The sequence below is a fragment of the Mauremys reevesii genome, linkage group 20 (genome assembly GCF_016161935.1).
Source record: "Mauremys reevesii isolate NIE-2019 linkage group 20, ASM1616193v1, whole genome shotgun sequence".
Taxonomy (NCBI): domain Eukaryota; kingdom Metazoa; phylum Chordata; order Testudines; family Geoemydidae; genus Mauremys; species Mauremys reevesii.
Window position 1 is genome coordinate 19,328,796 of NC_052642.1, and position 24,955 is coordinate 19,353,750.

The 24,955-nt window shown below is 37.1% G+C and overlaps 1 protein-coding gene across 18 annotated transcripts in view; it reads right to left on the reverse strand.

The window, feature by feature from the left end:
• BRIP1 (BRCA1 interacting protein C-terminal helicase 1) overlaps window positions 1-24,955 on the reverse strand; it is a 232,857-nt gene that overhangs the window by 89,732 nt on the left and 118,170 nt on the right. For 2 of the 18 annotated variants that reach the window (XM_039507824.1, XM_039507822.1), the window contains exon 23: window positions 21,427-21,466. The exons of 10 other annotated variants lie outside the window; for them this stretch is intronic. In XM_039507824.1, coding sequence (XP_039363758.1) covers window positions 21,441-21,466 — 26 coding nt within the window. In that variant the 3' untranslated portion in view covers window positions 21,427-21,440. Of the gene's footprint in view, window positions 1-11,460; window positions 12,020-13,641; window positions 13,659-20,296; window positions 20,321-21,227; window positions 21,477-24,955 lie in introns of those variants that run through there. 6 more of the 18 variants (XM_039507826.1, XM_039507829.1, XM_039507825.1 and 3 more) reach the window with 6 other exon arrangements.

Consider the following 24,955-nt stretch of genomic DNA (forward strand, 5'->3'; position numbering starts at 1 on the left):
CCATCTTGTTCAAATCAGTTTTTTGTATCATTTACTGGTTGTGTTAAAGGGCAAATCAGGTTATTGAAGTTAACAGCAAATTCGCACTGATTTCACCAGGTCCTACTCAACAATCAGAAAGCTGTGTCTCAAATCACAATTTTAAAAAAAGTACATTTGATATTTTCAATTAACATCTAAGTGTGCCTCTGCCCTAGTAAAATTCATTCTAGAGATGAATACTTTTATAGAGAAACTTTACCCTACAGTCAGTATATTAGCTACTTTCTTTTCCCAAGCACAGGAGACAAATTAATATCCCTTCCATGTTTGACTACACACATAAAATGTAGTTAATGGGAATATTTGGTAAAGAATAAAAATAAAAACAGACAACACTGCTATGCTAATAAAATTTTATAAACCATAATATATTTATTATTTTACCACACTGAACTGATGGTTTTATTTTCTCCCTTCATTATTGATCTTTTCCATGCAAGATTGATTGTAGAGGGACCATGTAAAAAACAAACTGGCCAGAAAATCCTTTTTCAATACTGTACACCTAGGATCGAATTCTGAAAGCCATATGCAATTAAGCACATGCTAGAAAATCAGCAGGCAGAATTGTACGAACTACCATACAAAGCAGTTTATAAAGTACTTCAGGATCCATCAGGATGAAAGGAAATATACAGCTTTGGGAACATAGGAATTGGCATAGAGGATTAAACCATTTAGTCCAGTATGCTGTCCAAGAGTGGCCAATACCAGATGATATGGAAGCAGGTGGCAGAATCCATGCAATGGACAGATGTAGAATGTTTTCACTCCCCTTATGGGGGAGTTTTTCCATACACCTAAATATTTTTTTCTCGCCTATCTTTGGACTCCTTCTGCCCCTCATCCCATATTTACAAACATTTATTTATTTCTCATTTCTTTGGTGCATTGATTCCTTTAGCAATTCTGGCTCCTGAGAACTATACAAACAAATAATAATAAAAAAAAGTATCCCAGCATTATCTTCCCATTCTCTCCACCTTACAACACTTGCTTGTTTGGCTATAAAATATGAAACACCATAACATTGTGTATTTATTGTCAGTGGGTGGTACTGCACAGCGTAGTATAGTGTCACATAAATTCTAAACACATGCCTACGGAAGTTTTATGCACTTACTATAGTAAGCCAATCGGGTTTGTTTGTTTGTGGTTTTTTTTAGAATTCAAACCCTTATTCTTCCTTTACAAGTGGTAAGCCCTGAATTCTGCTCTTTAGAGATTCACTACTCACTGGGGCTGAAATGATCCAGGAAACTAGAAAGACATCTCTTTTTAAATATAGTCACTGAAACCGGATCCAATTCATCTGTTCATTTATTAAATTTGAAGTTTGTTTCTTATGACATCAGCCTAAAACTTGGCACATGGGTTGTTTGATCAGATGCAATATATTTAAAAAAATTAACTTTACTATATTTTTGTTTATTTAGATAACTGCAAAATATAAAATTTGTTAGAATTCTGCTCTAACACAAAAGGGTCTTATATTCGGAAAATACGTTCAGCTAGGAGTAATTGCTTTGTGGTGGGATTTTCAAAGGGACTTCGGAGCCCTGTTGAAAATGCCACCCTTAAATTTTTTTTTAAAAACTACTATTTTCAGACCCCCAGAATCATGCAATAGGTAGGCACAATGGGGTGAATTAAGAGCAAAGTGGCAGAATGAACAATGAATGACCTGTTAATTTCAATTCAGTGTTGTTTTAATGTATTTTTGTACTGAATTATAATAAAGCACAAACAAATAGCACAATATATACAATCCCCCGGGGCGGGAGGGGGAGAGGAATCTTTCAATCACTTTCTGCATACACAATGATATTACCCAATAACACTAAACACACAAACAAAAGAATTCAAGGTTTTTAACTAGGGATTTAGTCAAACTTCATCAGCACTGTATTTACATGGGTCAAGCAGAACAAGTGAAAGTTTTACTGTCAGTTTACTTTGCAGATTAGGTTATTAATCCACATGAAGTCTGCTGAGGTAGCCCCTAAGGTACAATCAGTTTTCAAATGTTGTGAAGAGGGTGTTTAAAACTGAGGTTAAGTGTATTTGCCAAGGTATGGATTTTATCCTATAACAAGTATGAGAAACATAGCGGGGGAAAAAATCTTTATATCTGCTTTAAACATGACAGGGTAGGATATTATAATTATATATAAAAACAAAAAGGAGTCCGGTGGCACCTTAAAAACTAACAGATTTATTTGGACATAAGCTTTTGTGGGTAAAAACCCTCACTGCATCTAAAGAAGTCCACCAGCATGAAGGTGCCACCAGACTCCTTGTTATTTTTGTGGATACAGACTAACACGGCTACCCCCTGATAATTATATATGTATACATGACATATACGTATTGTGTATGTGTATATATGTGTGTATATTGCATACATATAGGCACATACATGATACATTATGTCTGTTTATGTTCTTTTATATTGTATTATTTGTAATATAGCAGCACACAATGTATTTACACACTAACAATTCTTGCTATTTTCTTCTAACTGAATATTACAAATAATCAGAAGGGTGACAACATAGGAATTTCCAGTGGAAAAAAAAGTAGCTGAATATGAGCAAACTTAAAATAGACCACATAAAACTGGACTTTTTAAAGCCATAAACTTCCCAGTCTATTAGAAATAAAGCATGTTTGTATTTAAGAAGCTTTTCCAAGTGCAAGTGTGATTTACATTGTTCAGACACCTACAGCCATTATTCATTTCCGAGAAGCAATACCCAAGAGCGTGGTTTTGCACGATTCATATTAGACCTGTGCCAGTTCTGTATTTTCTGTTTACACCTGTGTAGATGGCAGAGATTTTTTAAAAACCATATTTTTCTTCTGGACAAACTAAATAAACACTATGATGCATCTTTTACAAATATCTAGCTGCCATTTATGTTGAAAATTTGATATATTCCAAGGGTTGATTCTACAGAAATTCTATATAGCAGTCAAGAACCATCAAGGTCATTTCCTCTATATGAGTTATGTTTTGACTGGATTTTTCACTTTTTACTATGGCAACATATGGCCAATCAGAATAAGAGAGTCCCATCTGTTTGCAATTGGTTTCAGCTATTACGTTTTAGTTCACTGGTAATATTTTGCATACTAAACTAAGTATGCGCTAAGTGAGCTTTTATTTTTTTAAAAGGTAATACTGTTCTGTAAGAAGGAAAAGATCACTTAATTCTAATTCACCACTGGTAATTAACGGAACGGTTTCACAATTTTATTTTTTTGTACCATCCTCAACATCCATACAAAGTTCAAACTGATCTTTACTAAAAGTAAAGATCTAAAAGTGGAGGAAGTTGCAATCCCACCCAGAACCATAAATGTCTTGATTGTTTATATTAAGGTCTTATATAGTGTTCATTGTGTTGAGAGATCACCAATAATTGTCTCAAGCTGTGATTTCAAACATTTACAGGCAATGGTTTATAACAAAACAAGACTGCTTTTGGCATGGAAACTACATATTGGGGGCTTGTCCAACTAGCTTTGGGTGAAATTCATCTCTCATCACTTCCCAAGATGACTTCCCACTAAACAAACACCTGGGCTGAGAGAACGACTGGATGAACCAGGACTGCAAGCCTGGGCCACATTCATATTTATTGGATTAGTTTTAATCTATGCCATTGTTTCTTTTTGAAAAGTATTCCATTTAAATATTTTAAAAGCCTTTTAACACAACATATTGCCATTTTTTAACACAGTTAAAATGCTTTAGATAATGCTACCATAAGATGGTCAACCATTATAATGAATTAGAAAAAAACAGGGGGTGGCATTTATTATATTTGAATTTATAGTCACAGAGCAATATATTATATACGTTACTGATAGAAGTTACTAGCAAAGAGGAATTCCAGATGCCCTGAAAATGTGCCTTACCAGATGATTATATTTACTCAACATCAGCTAAAACAAATTATATATTTATAGGACAGGGAAGTTTTTAAGATTAGTGTCTGATAAGGAAATAAATAAACCATATACCAAACACAAATAGTAATCAGAGCACTTAAGTTATTAAACCTACTGTGCAACAAATCATCTCACCAGTGTATATGATGAAACTCTCTAAAATAAACACCTGATAAATCATCCATACAGAGACACAGTTGAATATAAACATACACAATATACACAATCAAATGACAATTTCAGGACAGATTTATTAGCTTGTGGATGTTTCTAATTATTTGAAAACTGTAGTCTTACTCCCAATAGCACAAGCAAACAGTAACAAGACTCTAAATCTCAGATAAATGAGGTCGCTTACTGAAGAAATGAAGAATCAGAGAGAGTGAGCAAGAGAATTAAACCCACCTTGCAATGTAAAGCAAACATATGGTGGGTAATGGCAGTGTTCCACTATAGTATCACTTGCATCAGCTCTGTAATCGTGTCATTACCAACAAGGTTTGCTATAAGTACTAACACAAGAGATACAATGCAGAAGGCATACAAGAGGGGAAGCAGGGGGAAAAGATTTACTACATTCAATTATTTTTGTTAAGAAGTTTCCTCTAAGGCACAAGCACATAATATATTGTACTTTCCATTACCTGGTGCAAATGTAAAACACATCTGAAAAATACATTTCTTCCTTAAAACATATTAAAACAACAAGTAAGATGTCATGGCATTGGTTTGATAGATTAACTGTCATTTATTAATGTTGTATTACATTAGTTAACAACAAATTAATATCATCATACACATTTTACCCCCTTTACATTAAAAAATATGAGTTTCTGATTTTGAATTCTAGGATAGCTGTTAGAGACTAATGTAAGACAAGATGGCTAACAAACATATGACAGTTTGAAAATGTAACACATTTAGAATTAAAAAAACACTTTGCTATCTCAGCCACCTCTTGAGATTAAAACAATTTTTATTATAAGCTCTAACCCAAGCTTTTTTTCACCGTGATATTGATTTGACTTGACTACACACACACACACTTGTACTTTATGAAACAGCTCATAAAGACCATTTCATCATATTATACCAAGTTTACTCTAACTGTCCCTACTATAATTTGAGGCCAGGCTCTTTCAGCAACATCCAGTTAAATAAAATCTCACTAGCACAATAGTGTCATGGTTATTTATGGTAAAAAGAGCAGAAGATTAGCATGTTTTGATATACATTTTATTTCTATATACTTATTTTCTATATGCCCTGATCACCTGGAATGGACACTCGTCTCATTTTCTGGGTTTTTTTTGTGCATGTCCACATTTTTCTTCAAAGCATACAAATAAATATTAAGCAACTTGGTATAAAATTCAGACAGAAACAATTAAAGCCTGAAATACTACCTTGTCATATATGTGGTTAACTCTGTTCTTGCATGTTTAGTGTTTCATATACACCACTCTGTGCATATTTCAATAAAAATAAAGCCTATCACATTGATACATAGCGAAGTGTCACTCCTGGCTCCATACTAAAAATAAAACTCCAGGCGTATTAAATAGATTAAAGACCTCTGCCTGCACCTTGAGTTTAAGTATCAACTCAAACTACAAACCAAAATAAGGTTAAATGATGTACAGCAACCAGCCAAGTCTTGTGATCTACCAATCCAGGGGTGAGTCTTGAAGGCCCCAGGGCCCAACAGTATTACTAATGCTGTTCAGAAATATGAGTCAGGCCTCAAGAACCATGAGACTGGCATAAAAACTATGAGATTAAAAACAAAAATAAACCACACACTTTGGGTACTTTCTTGCCCTTTGGTTTCAGTCTTTAGGATGCATTTGGGCAGGGCTGCCCAGAGGATTCAGGGGGCCTGGGGCAAAGCAATTTCGGGGGCCCCATCCATTAAAAAAAGTTGCAGTACTATAGAATACTATATTCTCGTGGGGGCCCCTGTGGGGCCCGGGTCCTGGGGCAAATTGCCCCACTTGCCCCCCACCTCCCAGGCAGCCCTGCATTTGGGTCACGTATTCCGCACAATCCTGAGGACTAAAATTTTTATTTTTTAAATGAAAACTAATTCCTATCTATTCACACACTTCCAGGAATTGAAGCTTTAGAAAAAACACGCTATACCACAAGAGCAGCCACTCTGCTTCTATGTCCTTAACATGCAGAAAGGATGCAGATTTGCCAAAGCCACAGATCCCACCTAGCCCTTTTGAAAGGAATCAGGCCCTTTTAATGAGCATGCCACATTTCACCTGTGAACATCATTGAGCTTGCTGTCAGCCACTACCACCGTGGCCCATTTTAATTCTGCACTCTGAGCCCCAATAAAAGTCCATCCTTTCATCCCAACCAACTTGCAGTTCCTCTCACCCATCTTTGCTGCTGCTACCTGCTAATCTCCAGACCAACCCACATTTTTGCTGAAAGATCAAATTCCTTATTAACTAAATTAACTCCAAAACGGATTATCACTATTGCAACAAAGAAGGGACTACAGGCCAATATGCTGATGGAAAATTTGTCCCTGACTCCAAATATAGTGATTGATGTAACCTAGTGCATGTTGTGGAGACCCTGGGCTCTGAACCAAAAGTTAGCTGCTAGCCCTTCTTAATAACCACACCCTAGCTGACACCACCAATGCACTGAGCTGAAAAATGTGTGCAAGGGGCAAGGGAGAACCTCCTGATTGGCCATATGTACAGCTCACCACATCTCCTGTCCCAGCCAGTTAAACCCTTTATATACTCTTCCCCAACCATGGTCCCTTCAAGGAACCACGAGGTATGCCCACCCCAGGTTGGCCAGTCACATAGCAGACCCCTTGAAGCAAAGCCATGGACCCTTTCCCTCACACCTCCAGGGCCATATGGAACTTGTAACTCATGAGCAGATGGAGATGCTCTGATTCCTTTTTCATGTTCTGCATGAGGGAGTAGGGAGAGGTAGAACCTCCCAAAGCATTGTCTGCTAAGCCAAGTGACTCAGTAGCTCGGAAGTCCCTGTGGTGGGAAGAAACTGGAGGAGAGAGAGAGAAGTAAGTACTGTTCCCTCTTAAAAGGATACGGTCATTGTTCAATACCACATGCTCATAATTGGAATGACTGATTTAAGAAAATGTTATTTGCACATGATATTAGCCACTTCCATACTGTGTTGTTGATAATGATATATCAACATATTACTCTGATGTAAGAGTCACAACTTAACTTTTAGATTTAATCTCATAGGAAAATGTTCTGAAGCAGAAGCCAGAAACATTGTACTTATAAAGTACTAGATTTTAAACCTCTTTACATTGTCCCAATTTAGAAAATTAACTCTTCCAAAACTTTCAGACTGCATGAGCACACTAGTACTAGCTGAAATGCCGTTTTTTGTTAAATCTAACCATTTTAAGGGAAAATGTTTTCGATGCTATGTATTTCCATTAAATTGGCCACAAAATGTTATTTTTAATATACACATAAAAACTCCAGAAAAATATACAAACCACAAAGTAGACAAAACATGAATATTCTTAGCAATATCTTGAATATAAATATATGTGCAGTGTTTAGGATTAAAATATTCGTAATTCAACAGTTTTACACAGGCCATAGATCAGCCCAGAAGATGCTTGTGTGGAAGACCATTATATAATTTACAAGGTTGATACAAAATACATCACCACATCAAATTCATGACAGACACAATGAAAATATGAAACATATGTGAACTTTATTTCGCTTTATGAGTTTCTTTTTCAAATATATGAGTTTAACTATAAACTGTCAATTCTGCTTTTCATATAATTTACTTATTACATTCTAAATGTAAACTTTTTTTAACCAATAAAAGATGCACATCTATAAAAAAAAAATTGTATTGCTGATTATGACACTATAACATATGGGCTATATTTTTCATTAACTTGCATTACCTCTGAAAAATTATTATTGCTGATAACTTTTTGAAGGAAATGATGAAAATAAATAGCAGTCAGTCCTCATGGAATTTTCCATAAAGGCAGCCATTTTAGTGAATTCATCTGGCCAGTCTCTCTCAGTTTTCTGGTAGTTTTCATTTTCTATCAGTTTTGACAAAATTTTGCAAAATTCCAAATAATTTTAGATATATTTTATCTACCTACTGTTTATTGGAGTTCCCCAAGAACTCAGTTTGACACCAGTCTTGTCACTCGGGTTCCTTTATTTGGCATACAGCAAATATGTCTCTGGAGTGGAACAGAACAGTCTGTATATCAGATAAATATTTACCAGTTCACCTATCACTGAAATGCAGCTACCTCTGGAGTGGAACAGAACAGTCTAAGTTGATCAGATTCAAGCATAAGGGGTGGGTATAGGGCAGTAGTTTTCAAACTGCGGTTCATGAACTCTTGTCAGGGAGTACATGAGAAAAATCCTATAATGGCGGACAATGCATTTTATTTAGTAAGACTTGGCAATCTAACCACATAGGTATATTATAACCCTATCTCATATGGGGGTACACGGTAGACTACATTATTTGGAAAGAGGTACACACCCTAAAAAGTTTGAAAACCTCTGGTATAGGGCGTACCACATACCCGAAGTTACACAGCAAACTTCTTCCTTTATACACATTGACACATTACATTGCATTACACAATTTGAGATTGGCTTGGTTACTTTGTAAAACCCAATCCCTGTACAGCATGCTCTGTCCACGCATTGTCCATGTATGACTTACTCTTTACCTCATCTTTACATTCCTGATTTAGCTTAGCCATTGTTATGGTGTCCATTGTAAATGGTTCCCTGGGTATTCACCCTTATTTTAGCTAGTATAGACATTCTTTTTCTAGCCTCCTGATCCATTTACCTCCCTAATCCTATCTCCCAAGAAATGAGGCCTCCCCCACGTCCACTTACTCATGCCAAGCCAGGACTACATTGTTTCCTAGATGATCCCTGACAGGAGTTTGTCTAACCTGCTCTTAAAAATCTTCAATGATGGAGATTCCACAACCTCCCTGGACAATTTATTCCAGTGCTTAACCATTCTGACAGTTAGGAAGTTTTTCCCAATGTCCAACCTAAACTGCCCTCGCTACAATTTAAGCCCACTACTTCTTGTCCTATTCTCAGAGGTTAAGAAGAACAATTTTTCTCCCTCCTCTTTATAACAACTGTTTATGTACTTGAAAACTGTTATGTCCCCTCTCAATCTTCTCTTCTCCAGACTAAACAAATCCAATTTTTTCAATCTACCCTCATAGGTCATGTTTTCTAGACCTTTAATCATTTTTGTTGCTCTTCTCTGGACTTTCTCCAATTTGTCCACATCTTTCCTGAAATGTGGTGCCCAGAACTGGACACAATACTTCAGATGAGGCCTAATCAGCAAAGAGTAGAGTGGAAGAACTACTTCTCGTGTCTTGCTTACAATACTCCTGCTAATACATCCCAGAATGATGTTTGCTTTTTTTGCAACAGTGTTACACTGTTGACTAATATTTAGCTTGTGATCCACTATGACCCCCCCAGATCCCTTTCCGCAGTACCCCTTCCTAGGTAGTCATTTCCCATTTTGTATGTGTGCAACCGATTGTTCCTTCCTAAGTGGAGTACTTTGCATTTATCCTTATTGAATTTCATCCTATTTACTTCAGATCATTTCTCCAGTTTGTCTAAATCATTTTGAATTTTAATCCTATCCTCCAAAGCACTTGCAACCTCTCCTAGCTTGGTATCATCCACAAACTTTATAATTACTCTCTATGCCATTAATTATATCATTAATGAAGATATTGAACAAAACAAGACCCAGAACTGATCCTTGTGGGACCCGATTCAATATGCCCTTCCAGTTTGACTGTGAATCACTGATAACTACACTCTGGGGAAAAAAATTCAACCAGTTATGCACCCACCTTATAGTAGTCCATCTAGGTCGTATTTCCTCTGTTTGTTTAAGAGAAGGTCATGCAAAACAGTATCAAAAGCCTTACTAAAGTCAAAACATACCACATCTACTGCTTCCCCCCTATCACAAGGCTTGTTACCCTGTCAAAGAAAGTTATTAGGTTGGTTGACATGATTTGTTCCTGACAAATCCATGCTGATTATTACTTATCACCTTATTATCTTCTAGGTGTTGCAAATTGATTACTTAATTATATGCTCCATTATCTTTCCAGGTACTGAAGTTGATTCTCCACTGTCTTGTGCCAATAAAATTGAAATATTGTAATGGAGAAAGAGTCTGTCACAATTTTGTTTGATGGGGATAACAAACTAATACCCCTAACTATTGCAAAAAGTTCCATGGGAACGGCTTCTGAAAATTAAAAAAAGCCAACAAGCTGCCAATAGTGAGAAACAGGATAACTGTATGTTGCAATACAAAAAAGGGAACTAAGTCCACAACTCTTACTCTAGTGAGTAGTCCCAGTATCAATATTGGAACACTTGGCACAAGTAGAATCTGTTTCTGAAACCAAAGGTTTTCAGGAGCAGGCCCCAGATTACCATAGCAAGATACAAGATATTAGCATTACGATAATTAACTGAGGAAAACAGGAAAATACACTGTCACTAAATTAACTGGTCCTGTAAACCAAAACCCAGAAATAACTCAACACTCCTGCTCTATTTATATCTTCCAGTTCTGGGATAAGGGCAGGAAGATGAAGGATTGAGTATGTGGATTCAGGGGACAAAAAAAATGACAGTTTCACCTATACATGCCCATATATACCAGCCTGCAGTTGCCTCAGTCCAAAATGCACCACATTTTGATCCTGCCAAGCCACTCCTTTATTAGCATCTCCTAGCTCCCCCGACAGGAGTACGGAGAACTTTTTACTTTGTGAGAAATGGATTAATTGCATCTACTGCTGTTTCCCAAGGAAAATATATTTGTTGAAAAATATTAGAAAAGATTCTCATTTCTTAAAAAGAAATCTGCTGTACAGGAAAATGAAAAATTGCTTTGACTTTGGCTTTCATGTTGACACTTTAAAATGCTAAACAGAAGTTCTGAATAGTATGAAATGACACTTTCCCATCCATTTTGAACGGAACAGAAAAAAAAACAGAATTCCATGAATGTCTCTCATTTATTAAGATTCTGTTAAATAGAAAGGAAGAGAAGATCTCTTCAGGAATCCTGACAGAGCCAGTCTCCGGAAACCAGTGAAATGAGTAGCCTAGTGAAAGGTATATCATACACTGATGATAACAAAGCAGTAATTCAAAAGCAAACAAATCCTGCTAGAATGAAAAATCAATGAGCTTGCAGAACTTTTGACAATGAAAGGTCTCTCTTCCTGTGGGATCAAGTGGAGAAGCCCCATTAACAGAGCAGCCATCTGCTTTTTCTTCACCTTTATGTATTGTTTCACTAGTTGCATAACTTTCTCCCTTCTCTATATAAGGGCACAAGGGACTGGACAAATAAGCCCAATATCTGCAGGAAAAAAATAGCTGGGTGAAAGAGAAGAGAGCCATACAAGAGCCATTTAAAAGAAAAAGAAGAGTACTTGGAAGTGAAGTAAGCCAGCTCTTAGCGCACACAATATTTCTAAGGACAGAGATGCCAATAAACCAATTAGGCCCCAATCCTGGCACGTGTGCTAAACTTTACTCATCTTGAGTAATCCTATTGAAGTCAGTGGGACTATTCATGTGACTAAAGTTAAACATTTGTGTAAATCTTTTGTAAGTCCTTTCTAGGCCTCTGACTCGGCACTGGGCAGAGGAGTCAAAAATCAAGGTTGGATCCTCATGATTCCTTTAGATGCAGCCTCACAAAACACTGACTGTCTCCAAGGGCAACATTGGCAACACAATCCAATGCATGAATTACAGGTTTTGTGTCAAGTATCAGAGGGGTAGTCGTGTTAGTCTGGATCTGTAAAAGCAGCAAAGCGTCCTGTGGCACCTTATAGACTAACAGACGTATTGGAGCATGAGCTTTCATGGGTGAATACCCACTTCGTCGGTTTTGTGTGTTTCACCAGTTGACATAGCAGCTATAAGAAAGGAAATGATGTACCACCATATGCCATCATTATCTTGTTCCTTCACAGGGATCAGACATAAGTTGAGGAAGCAGAGGAGAAAAAATTAGAGAGCTGAGTATACAAGACTGCAATTACAATCACAAATCAGACATCAGCATTTAGCACTTTGACATGTGTCATCAAGGACAACCAAAAGAAAACCGGTCTAAATCCCAGTCAGTGGTGTGGACTGCATAAAGGAATGTAGAAAAAACATGGAGCATATAATTGCTACAGCTCCACCTCTACTAAGTGTAAAAGAAATCAGTTTGTTAGCAAAGTAATTAGAAAAAAACATATACATCCTTACCCAACTCCTTACAATATTACCTTCTCCCCTCCTATATCCCTTTTACAATACTGTAGTGAACAGACAAAGTTTTCTTCAATCTATTGGACTCTCTGAAATTTACCATTGGTGTGAAAGGATGACAGTCTATTGACTTTAATGCAAACCAGCATAAAACTTGGCCCTTTTCTTTCTAGTGAAATGTCTACAAGTAGTTCTTCACCACTAAAATTCTGCTGTTTGTTTCTTTCTTACCATATACATCAAAACAACTTAACTCTCCATTGAAAGTTTACTGGGAACAATCTGATTTTACATTATAATTATCACACTCTAACAAGTTTATGAAATATGAGAGAAATATTTTCACTGTTATGTTTTAATATTTTAAATGACTACAATGATATAAATTTATTTTATTTTAAACATCTTCAGATTAATGCAGACTGTATACTTCAATTTCACTTTCCTTTATTTTATAAGCAAATTCTCCACACTTACTCAGCGTAACTAATATATATTAATCAGAAAAGAAAACCCAGGGTTAGCATTCATCACCTTTGTCAATTTTTATCTAAAACTTGATTAGTCATAACTTGTGTGTTCTAAGATTACCTCAGAGTGCTGAAAAATGTGGCATCAAATGCAGATATGTATTAATGAGAATAGTAATTCACAAGGCTAAATTGGATAACTAAGCAACAGCTTTAGGGATAAAAATGCCTAGCAGTTAGTATTCTTGTAACCTGTCAGTAGGCTGAAGATATTTTAAACAAAGTGAAATTAGTTTTTAAAAAAATCCCTCGGCATCCTCATATTTCTTACACTGAGAAATAAAGGCCAGGACTATTGCAGTCTATTACAATTTTTCAGATGATTTCCAAATGTTTCATTACTACATAGTAAGAGGATACTATTTCTGATCCAGATGCTTAAAAGAGAAAGTCTAACAAAGAAATTTAATCTGAGCTAGACTTGGCAAAGTGTTTTTAAAAACCTGTAGTATGATGCTTTGGAAGCTGCTCAAACAAAAGCCGAAAGAGAAATATGCTTCTGTCAACCATACACTTGGCTGCTGTTAAAAATAAAAGACAATTCCCATAAGCATGAACTGCTGCTGAGGTTTATAAAGTATAAAATGTAGATATCAAAACTGCACAAATTTTGTGCTTTTCTTTTTATCTCAACTTAATACAACTTAGAAATGGCTACTTTAACACAAAAGACGTAATAAAAAGATATACGAATGCTTTTATACTTACATTTTCACCAGTTATTTATAATGGATATCTTCATTACAGAATTTTAAATTTCTGAAATCTTTGAAAAAAAACGATGTAGAAATCACATATCAATATGGTGGCAGCTTTTGCATGACTCCCATTAACAACAACTAATATGGAATTCCACAGAGCCTTCCAGCTAAGGATCTCAAAGCTCTTTACAGATACGAATAAGATATGAACTTTCTTGTGAGGTAGGTTTTATCTCAATTTTACAGAAGGGGAAACTGAGTTACAGAGAGATCAAGTGACTCGCCAAGGTCACATCAGAAATATATAGCAAAGCCAGGAACAGAATCCAGATTTCTTAAGCCGTTGCTTTCTTCCTTCCCGTAAGAGTGTTACCGTACATAGCTAAATTTCTGCACGGCACTCACTATATATCCACACACCATTCAAAATCTTAGCCAAATTCTTTAGTGCAAGCCCTTTAGAAAGGGCAGCATATATCAGTGGTTCCACTGACTTCAGTTGAAGAATTTGGCTAAATGTTTCTGTGCATTGTGAAGAGGAAGAAATGTACAGACATGAAGAATAACGATGATAAATACCACATAAGAATCACCTGTTTGTGGAGGTGATGACAGTTTTCTCCACAGCCTTATAACTGTGTGTAGCATGGAAGTTATTTAAGGGACAGGATAGTCTCAAGTAACCAGAATTTCTACAGTGTTCTAGTCAGGCATTTGTGATGCAATATGGCCTGATTGTCTAAGATTTGACACTGACTTTTATTATGTAAGTGCTTGGTACTGTATCTATGTTACACAAATCAACTGTATTCTAATGTCCTCAAACGGGTAAATGGGGCTTACAGAACCCAAAGGTATCTGCTGTAGGAAACATCTCAACAACTATAACTTGGTCTTTCATTCCTGTACCACCATTTGGCTCCTCAGGTGGGAAAAATGGCTAAAACTTACTAAACTCAATATAAAATTCCTTGAAAGAAAACTCAGTTTATGAATTAAAAAACTCAAATGACAAATGACCTTATTTTCATTGTAGCAGAACAGAAACTTATGAGTTCAAAATATTTTAAAAAATTATTGGAAGTCATAGATATTTCTATGGAAAAAATGTTCCATGGAATTCTGATATCTTGAGCTACATTTTTATTTACAATTCAATTATTAAAAAACATATGTAAAAGTGATAATTTTAAGGCTTTCAAAAGCTCAGTGATTCATTTATAAGAGCCCAAATGTCTCCCATAAATGGTCCTTTTAATTTTTTTCTGTTGATGAATGTTACTCTGTTTTGAATTCACACCCACAACAGCAGATATTTCCCATACTGATAACAAAGAGGTTTTTTGTTAGTGCTGATTGAGGGGTCAGTGGCAGCTGCACTATGTGTGCAACATAATCAGTATAAAATACTGGCTTGTAACAATGACTGCTCATTAGAATATAAAACACTTAGAATGTTGCATTTGTAATCTCAGCAGCTGTTCCTGTAGGCTTTAAATGCAACTTGTTACACTCTGGTTGCTCTTACTTTTTGCTTCTTTCAATTCAAAATCGCAATGAAAGATTAATTTAAATGGTGGTCGGTACAACTAATTTGGACTGCACTCTTGGAAATGTGAATTTTGCTTTTCAGACCACAACAGTCAAACTGTAAAACAAATAATTTTTTCTCCCTAAATGATTGTCATGCTTCATATACCAATCTATACATCGAAGATTTAACTAGGAATTACTAGGAAACAGAACTTTAGCAACCTAACTACTGCCAGAGATACCGATATTGAAACAATATTAAGTCTTATGGTACAAATATGAAGACTTCCTGTGCATCATGAACATCAGATAATACATAAAATATTAGGAAAATAAACTAAGTGATAATTTTAGGCCTGAAATATTTGCAGAAAGGGAATTTGGAATGGTATGTTGAGTTAGAGAATTTGCAATTTGTACTGTGTTGATTAAGAAAAATATCATGTAATTAACACGGCACAGATTGTTAATGTTATATTCAATTTCAGTAATGTGCAGATTGCTGTATCTTCATAGAGCTCATTGTAGAGTCAGGGTCTACATTTGAGGATTTTAAAATTGGCTTGCAGATTATTTGTTAGAAGACACAAAAAATTAATAAATTGATCATTGTAAATTATTTGCTCTGCTTTACTGCATATAAACAACCATTGTATGCACTGAATTAATCTAGCTAAGTCTTCATTGTCCTATCATATTCTTAGACCACTATTGTAAAGAAAGCTTACAGTCAAATGGGTTATCTTTGTGATAAAAAAGATAATCTGCAATCACAGCTCCCAGTCAGCAGCTGGATCCAAATGGGCACAAGGCCCAACCCACACAAATGTGATTGCAGAACTGGGGCTTTAAATGGTACATAAATTGCTTTTATCAATGTTCTTGTAATGTACATTTATGTCACCGAATCAAAATGACATTGAAACTTTATAGACTTTTAGTCTATTTAAAATCTGACCAGTTTGTTCTCAAGACAGTATTTCACATCATAGTCTGAATTTTCTTCATGACAAAATGTTATTTCATTCTAATGTTCTTTCTAGTTTATGAATTAAAATCTCTCTTCATGTTATGCATGGATACATCTGTGGTCTTGTAATTACATAGCAATCTTCTTCTATACTGGGAAGTAATAACTACTGGGATTTTTAAATTTGCAGGGATGACCGCAGCAGTAACTAAATACATCGGCTAAGATTTTCCAAAATAAGGCCCTAAAATCAGGTCCACTGAAATCAACAGAAAGGCTCCCACTGACTTTGGTGGGCTTTCGACAAGGCCTGAGGTGGTTTGATTATCAGTGATAAACAGCCAACAATTGCCATTGGGAGCTGTTGCTTGCTCAGCATTATTGAAAATCAGACTCAAGATTTACCTGTGGTTTTAGGAGTCTTAGGTTCCTATATTTTAAAATCTTGGCCATTGAGCACAACTCTGTTTAAAACATAAATCAAAGTTTAGAGGAATTGATTTTTGAGGAAAGATTAATTAATTGGATACTATAACATAAAAAATGGGTGTCCACCAAGTCCATAAATGCCCACAGCCATAAATTCCCAAAACAAAATTAGATCACCTGCAGAACACCAAACTCCTCTCTTCCCCACACATCTGATTTCTCTCACAGGTGACCCCCTGCAGCAGCCTGTATAAATAGAGGTGCTTTGTAGCATGCTCTACATGTCAACAGGTTTGGGCTATTTCAGTCAGGGAGCAGGTAAACCTGTTCCAGATTACTGCATTGCAATAATCCAGTATTGAGGTAACAGAGGCATGGATCACTGCAGTGTGCTCCACAGCTGACATAAATGGTCAGAATCTCCTGGATGCTACTGCTATATGACCATCCAACAGCAGCGGGGGAACAACTACAATGCCAGAATTCAAACACAGGTAACAAATGGGAGGAAAACATCCTCAGTCAAAGGGGGAAAATAGCCTTTCCAGAACATCTAGCAGCCTCCCCCAACCTACCATTATCACCTCACTCTTATCTGCACTGAGCCTCAGACAGCTAGTTTTCGTCCATGGCCCAAACCTCCCTACATGATCAACAGCACTGTCTGTATCAGAAGAGACAGATATAAAGCTGAGTGTTATCAACACATTGAAAACACTGCAGCCTATATCTTCTCACTAACCCTCTTAACAGCCTCATACATACATACACACTTTAGACAGATAGACAGACAGATAGAAATCTTAATTTTATCTATCCAGAAATATTTCCTGTCAATGAGGTCTAAGAGATTATAGAAAGAATGGAAGACCTATCACTTAGAACATTTAAAATCAGATTGGACAAAGCACTAGAAAATGCAAGGTGGGAATGCATTGACCAGAGGAGATGGACTAGCTTGACCCATAGGTCATTTCCCCTCACTAGGTTTTATAGGCCATATTGTAAGCCCTTTATTTACCCTGCTTATCAGTTACTCTCAGTTGTTCCATTGACGTCAACTGTTATGTTAGTTCTCACCAATCAGGCTTTCACAATCTAGCCCTAAGACTCTAGGAAAGTAATAACAACAATAAAAGAGCAGCCCACCTCCAACTGCCAGAAGCTGTTACCCTGTTCTGTTCATTCCCTTAGATACGGGCCTAGATGGACCATTGGTCTGACCTAATATGGCTCTTATGCTCTTAAGTTAATAAAATATTTACAAAAACAATTAATATTCTGCTGCTGCTTGTTTTTATAAGTATGCAAAGTTTCATATCTGCATAAAACACCAGAAACCAACATAACCTAAATTATACTCATATAGTGTTTGATTACTAAGAACTGAAAAAAGTAAGTACTGGTAATGTGTTTCTATCAAAAAGCTCCTATATGTTGGTGCTTCCCACATATAGAAGACTGTAATAAGATTTGTATCTTTCTGCAAAATGGCTCAAAAATAGGAGACACACTGAGAGTTATCTACATAGGAGGTACAGGGAAACGTTAAGGTGTGGAGTGAAAGAAGCAGTATCCATTTAGTACTAAGTTACCAGTTCTGAGCAGTCACAAAGCATCTGCTCTCAGGCTTCTCCCCAGTAACCCAATGGAACCAGTGCAAATGGACTTCCACAGACTCCTGAAGAGGAAGAAGCATGTTATATTGCCTCCACCTTCCAGAGAGGAAGTTATGATGCCCCCATGTCCTTCTTTACTCAGATTTGTTCCTTTCAATGCCTTGCGGCAGAGGAGAGCATGAAGCTCTATTGACAGAGAGAGAAGGGGCATGGGGAAGAACAGCTCCAGATCATCCCCAGCCCCTCTTTCCTAGAAGTTCACATACAGAGCTTCTAAAAGTATCCAGGGCATGACCATCCTACTGAAACCAAGCTCATAAGTATAAGTAGGGGCACTGCCAGCAGATCGAGGGATGTGATCATTCCCCTCTATTTGGCATTGGTGAGGCCTTGTCTGGAGTACTGTGTCCAGTTTTGGGCCCCACACTACAAGAGGGATGTGGAAAAATTGGAAAGAGTCCAGCGGAGGGCAACAAAAATGATTAGGGGGCTGGATTGTTTAAGTCTGAAGAAGAGAAGAATGAGGGGGGATTTGATAGCTGCTTTCAACTACCTCGAAAGGGGGGTTCCAAAGAGGATGGATCTAGACTGTTCTCAGTGGTACTATATGACAGAACAAGGAGTAACAGTCTCAAGTTGCAATAGGAGAGGTTTAGGTTGGATATTAGGAAAAACTTTTTCACTAAGAGGGTGGTGAAGCACTGGAATGGGTTACCTAGGGAGATGGTGGAATCGCCTTCCTTAGAGGTTTTTAAGGTCAGGCTTAACGAAGCCCGGGCTGGGATGATTTAGTTGGGGATTGGTCCTGCTTTGAGCAGGGGGTTGGACTAGATAACCTCCTGAGGTCCCTTCCAACCCTGATATTCTATGATTTGATGATTCATGTGATTCCTATTCTATGGCTTGCTAGGCCAAGATCCTAAGTATGCTACTTCCCAGGAACTATCACTAAGCCTCAGGAAAGTGCCCAGGAATCACTTGTAAGGGTGTGGCCTATGTCCTCTTGAAGCCCAGCTCAACAAATATACCCTGCCATGCATTTGAATTACTAAATTGCAAAAGAATGAAGAGCAGAATGAAAAAATGGTTTACAAAGTTGAACATGAAAATAAAAAAAATAAAACGCTAGAGCGCTCTGTGCATGCAGTTTTGCTATAGCTAACTGTTTTCTCTCTTCTGGAAGATGTAGTGTAATCAATAGAAGAAAGATGAGTGATCGGGTCTCTGATTTTGGGCTAAACTCTGCCCTTGTATGAGCAGCACAAATACACTGACTTCAATTGTGTTACATCTGCAAATGCCAGGGACGGTCTTGTTCCTTGTTGTTTGATTGTTTTATGAGTGGGAGAGGGGGATATATAATCCCGAGGTTGAGTTATACTGTTTCTGTATGAAATATAATTATATCTTGTAATAAAAAAAGAGTGGATTAAGGCAGAATCCTTTGTTAAAAGGGACAACTGAGAGGGCAACGAGAGGCAAAGCAAGCAGAGGCAAGTGCAGAGCACAACTGATTGCTGCTTAACGGCTAACCTGCCTCATAGGAGAAGAAAAGCAAGGATTTTGGAGTGGGAGGAAAAAATCTATTTGGGTAAAGTACCAACATTTTTGCAGCGTGCCTGAAATTTTAGTGGATGTAGGTCCTATTTATCCTTACTCCACTTACAGCACTTACAGTATTGCTTACCAATGCACATTTGTTTGAGTGATTTGTTACTATGTGTGTTGTTTGTATCGTTCTAGTGTGCACACATATATACTTACATATTTTATATGTATAAAGTCTATAGTTACATACTAAAATTCATACTACATACATATGTCTCATACTGCATTTAATATTGTAGATCTGATTTAAAACAACTAAAAGTGCACTCAATTTTACAGCACAATTCTTAAACAATTTTTAAATTAAACAATAGAGTGCTATAGAGTGTTCTTGAAAATTTCCAAGGCATTTATCAAAACCCTATCAACAGTAAGGCGTTTTAATACATATAAAGAATCATTAATTTTGCAACAGTATTTCCATTCAAATAAATGCTTATGTGTTATATCAATCAGATAATTAATTATGTAGATATAATAAATACGTCTGAGATGCTGGTATAATAATGAGATGTTTGATCACTATAGTTCAGAATAAATCTGTCCATTAGCATAGTCAAAAATCACCCTGTTAATAAAAATACAAAAGTACACTTTGATGAATAAACATGTTTCCAATTAGCTTGCCGTACACTGTTTATTTAAACTTTTATCAGTAAATAAGGATCAGACATCCAATATTTCAATTACTAATACTGATTTACTTTGTAATACTAATCAGTAAAACCAATAACCTAACATGCTCTATAGTAACTACCACAAAAGGAGAATTGTCATTCAAATTATTCTGTTATATATATATATATATATATCAGTTTCTGACGGTAATTAATGTTAAAAATGATAAAATGCCCAACAAACAACAAAACTATTTTTCCCTATTTCAGAAATAAAGGCATTATATTACATAGGTTATGCTGTCAACCAGAGTTTACCACGAAACTTTAAGCTGATCTACTGATTTTCATTGCATCTTTTTGAAAACAATGTTAGTCTCCTTCTAGATCTGTCTACTCACAATTTCTAAACCAGATTATAAAGCTAAATCCATGCAAACCCTTAATGGATCAGGATTTCATTTCTAGTACTGCAAAAACTTCAGTTGTGGCCAAGTCTTATCAGCTACAGTGGCAGACAGATTACAGAAGATGTGCTATGGATAAGTATGAAGCACTACCAGCTTAAACCAATTACGCACTTAGGACAAAGTTGTCAAACCACAGATGAATGCCAAATCCTAACATTTAATTTCCTCTGTACTTACATATTTTAAGGAGAATTATTCTATAAATAGAGGTTATAGGAAGTACAAAAGACAGGTGGGTAAATATAACACAAAAGGAAATATTTAAAACTGTTTTTGAAATATGATGGTGTGTAAATAATGAAGCCATTTAATTCAATAAATACAATGTAAGAATCAAAAATGTCTGCTAGCCACAAGATTTCATTTCTTCCAGAAGTGAAATTGTAATGCTACCTGTGTTTACTTGTTGATGAATATTTTTTTAATTTTTGACAACTAATTCTCACTGTCTTTTAAAAGAAGAAGCTACAGATGAATTAGTCAGTTGCAAAACAATCCATAGCTGTCCTAATTGTTCTTCATACAATTACAGACAGGAAAACGGGCAATAAAATGTGTGCGTATATAATTCAGTTTCTATGACTTACTTGCTTCAGTACTGTTACCCTGTGGCTTCTTCATGGTGTTCTACAATGTTCTCAAAACAGTAAAAAAAATCATAATTAAGAAAGGCAGTGTACAATTTAATGCACATAATTAGCAATTATTTTATGCACACTTCACAATAAAAATCTGTTGCAAACTAAGGGAAAGAAACATTAATGAGCTACTTCTGATGCTGCTCTGTGTACTGTGTTTGCATAATAATGAGGTCCAATCTGCCAGAAAACACATAAAGGACAAATTAATAAGGTCGTCATTTTTGTCTAATGATGCTTAATGCAGTTTTAGCAATCTGCTCAAGACAAAAGGCAGTCACTCAGACGTAGCCGATTATGCATTCGCGTGGCAGATGAAATCTTTATTAAACAGAATGAGGAATCTGATTAACATGCGATAACAAATATACAGTCTGCGAAAATGAGCGCGCCACCTCCTGCAAGCATCCCTCACGTCGACTATTAAGGCTTTACTCAGATTGAGGTCAGACTGGTATTCCCGAAAGGCGCATTAAGATAAAAGTTTACCAAATGTGGTAACATGATGAACAAAACAATATCCTGTTATATAAAAGCTACTGTCTCAACAGCTGACTGTCTAATCAGTTACAGTAACAACTGCTTAAGTTAAAAAACCTTTATCAAAAGAGCTTGGTTTAACTTTTAATAGGCGAGGGAAGATTTATTACATTAGCTGGGCTGGATCTCAAAGCACCAGGCGTGCTTTTGATTTGTAGCACTAAAAAATTTCCTATAGGTTTCAAAGTGCTCTCAGCTATGAGCATTCTATCATTTTAACAGAGAAGAAAACATGGAGGTATGTAAAATTCTTTGGAGAACTTTCAGGAATAAAAATGGTTACTGTGATCATTCACATGGTGTTGATCTCACATAAACCACACTGTAGCTAGTACAAGCCAAAGGAGGTTTCTAGATCAATAGCAAGCATAATTTAACCAAATCCAAAGAAATTTGATGCTGAATTAGCATACTGCACTTTGAATATAAATGGATGCTTTCTTAAAGTCTAGTTTAAACAACACATTTTTAAAAATGAATTACATTATGGTAATCATTCAAGACTTAAATTCAAGCTAAGTTCATGAAAAAAATATGGTAGGCCCTTGTTAGAAGGCTATTTCTTATATAACTGAACTCCAGATCCTACTTCAATTGAAAATATTTCAAACATGTTTTGCCATAACAATGCACTTTTTATTACATGAAAAATCCTTTGGTTCTCAATTTATAAAGAGAGGAGCACATTTAATTTAAGATGACATCTGATCTCTCAAATTGACAACAGACATGAAAATCATGGACTAGGCCGCAGTTAAACTTTGGTGTTGATTTTTCTCTCTTCAATCACATTGCTCAACAGCAGCAAGAATTTCATACTCAAGAACATGCAAATGCAAGCCGAAAATAACTGAGTCCCAGCTTCCTCATACTAAAACATTTGTGCTTGTGCTGATTTTCCTTTTAGTAGCATACAATAATCATTTCAATTTCTTTTGAATCTTTGTTTACAATAAATAAATATATGAATTCCCAATTTTAAAAAAATAGATATTTGGTTAAAGTAAAATGATGCTAAAATTGAAACTACATTTACCTTTACTATCATTTGTCCTAAGCCTATTTTTGTCCCTGAACAACTCATGTTATAAAGCAACAAATAGCATCTCTGTCCCTGACACCCAACATCCTACCACTGATTTCCCTTTTCTTCCTGGGCCTGCCAGTTCCCAAAGCCTCCTCCCTCTTCCCAGGGAGTGACCGCAGCCTGCAATCTCCACTCACTTCTTCCTTTCTCCAGTGGTAGGAAGCCCAGGGATAGAGCAATGAGGCCAGAGAGAGAAGGTCCAGACTGCTGAGCGGAGGGTCCCTGGGCCGGAACTTGGAAAAGAGGGCGGGCCTGGGTTCCCCTATCAGTCACTGGCAAGTAGCACAGAGGCAGTGAGCAGAAAGACTTCCTAGGACTATTGAGGAGCTAAACCTCTCCCGGAAGGTGGGGAACATGGACAGTGACATGGCTGGAGGACCAAGCCATGAAGAGGATGCTGGGTTCCTGAAGCTGTGGGAGGAGCTGCAGGCCAGCAGAGTGATGGTGTTAAAAACCATGGGAGGGGGAGCGCATCAGCCTCAAACTAATCCTCAGAGTACAGGAGGAGGCACCAGTCCGCTGGTGAGTGGTGCACCCCCACACCACTCCTATTAGTAAGAACAGCTTGCACAGTTTTGGAACAGGAACGTTCTAGCTCCAGTGCCCATCTAAATACCGGGAGGTGAAGAGCTTCCGGGGTGGGATGTATGACTTTACCATTCCCTTGAGTCCAGGAAAGGATGAATACTGATGCGCAGCCAGACTGACATATGCTGGAGACCTGGGAGCCAGAATTGCCTGGGCCATTTAGGTGCAAAAAGAATGACTCATTCTCTATCCTGTCAAATCTTCCATAGTACTCAAGGAAGCAGTGGGATAAGAGGATAGGCCTAATTCAGGTGGAGGATGGGTCACAACCCTCCTGTCATCTTGGGGACTAGAAAATATTTGGAATAAACCCCTTTTCCCTGATGTTGAAGAGGTATTCACTCTATGGCTCCTGGTTGGAGGAGGAATTTTACCTCCTGAAGGAGACTCTTATCATGACAGTGGTCCCTGAAGAGGGATAGGGAAAGGATGCTGGGAGGAGGAGGGGAGAGAAACTCAATGGTATAGCTTATGGTACTTCCTCGTTGGGGCTTGTGTATATATACACCAGAGGGGGAGGGGTAGCTCAGTGGTTTGAGCATTGGCCTGCTAAACCCAGGGTTGAGAGTTCAATCAGCTGCATCGACTGCAGCTTGTAATGAGGTTCTTGCCACTAATTTACTCTCATCAATAAGGGCTTCAATTGAGCCATATACTCCTGGGGTAACTTGTCTTTACAATCCAGGAACTTAGAATAATTTAAAAAAATCATATTTTGCCAGGAAGGCTTGGTAGCTGGAAATTCTAAATTGGAAGTTGGTGGAAGGAAACACCTTTCTTCTCATAAGGTCTAAACACTTGGCCTCCTTATCTGCACGGGTAGCCCTTGGGTGGTGTGGTCTAGACCTTTCCATGGCTGCTTGGATAACTAGAGAGTTTGGGGCAGGGTCAGAGAATAAGAACTCTGCTACCTTAGCCATGACAAAGAACAGCTTTTCTGCCCTCTTAGATGTAGGGACACAGGCAACTGGCAAGCGCCATAGAGTTCTTGCCAGTTCCTACATGACCTCGTTGACTGGTGTAGTAGAAAGAGAGATCCTGGAGCACTGGGCCTGGTGAAAGACCTGAACCACTCTCAGAAAGGCCAGGATGAGCTGTGAACCAAAGTCAAGTGAGTATTAAAGCAGATGCTTACAAGTTCACTGTCCAGTACATGTACTTGGCAAAGGTTCTGCTAGTGTTGCTAAAACACAGGCACTCCTAAGTAGTACCAGGCACTGGGTAAGTGTGTGAATACTAAGGCCAATATGAGGAGTGAAAAAA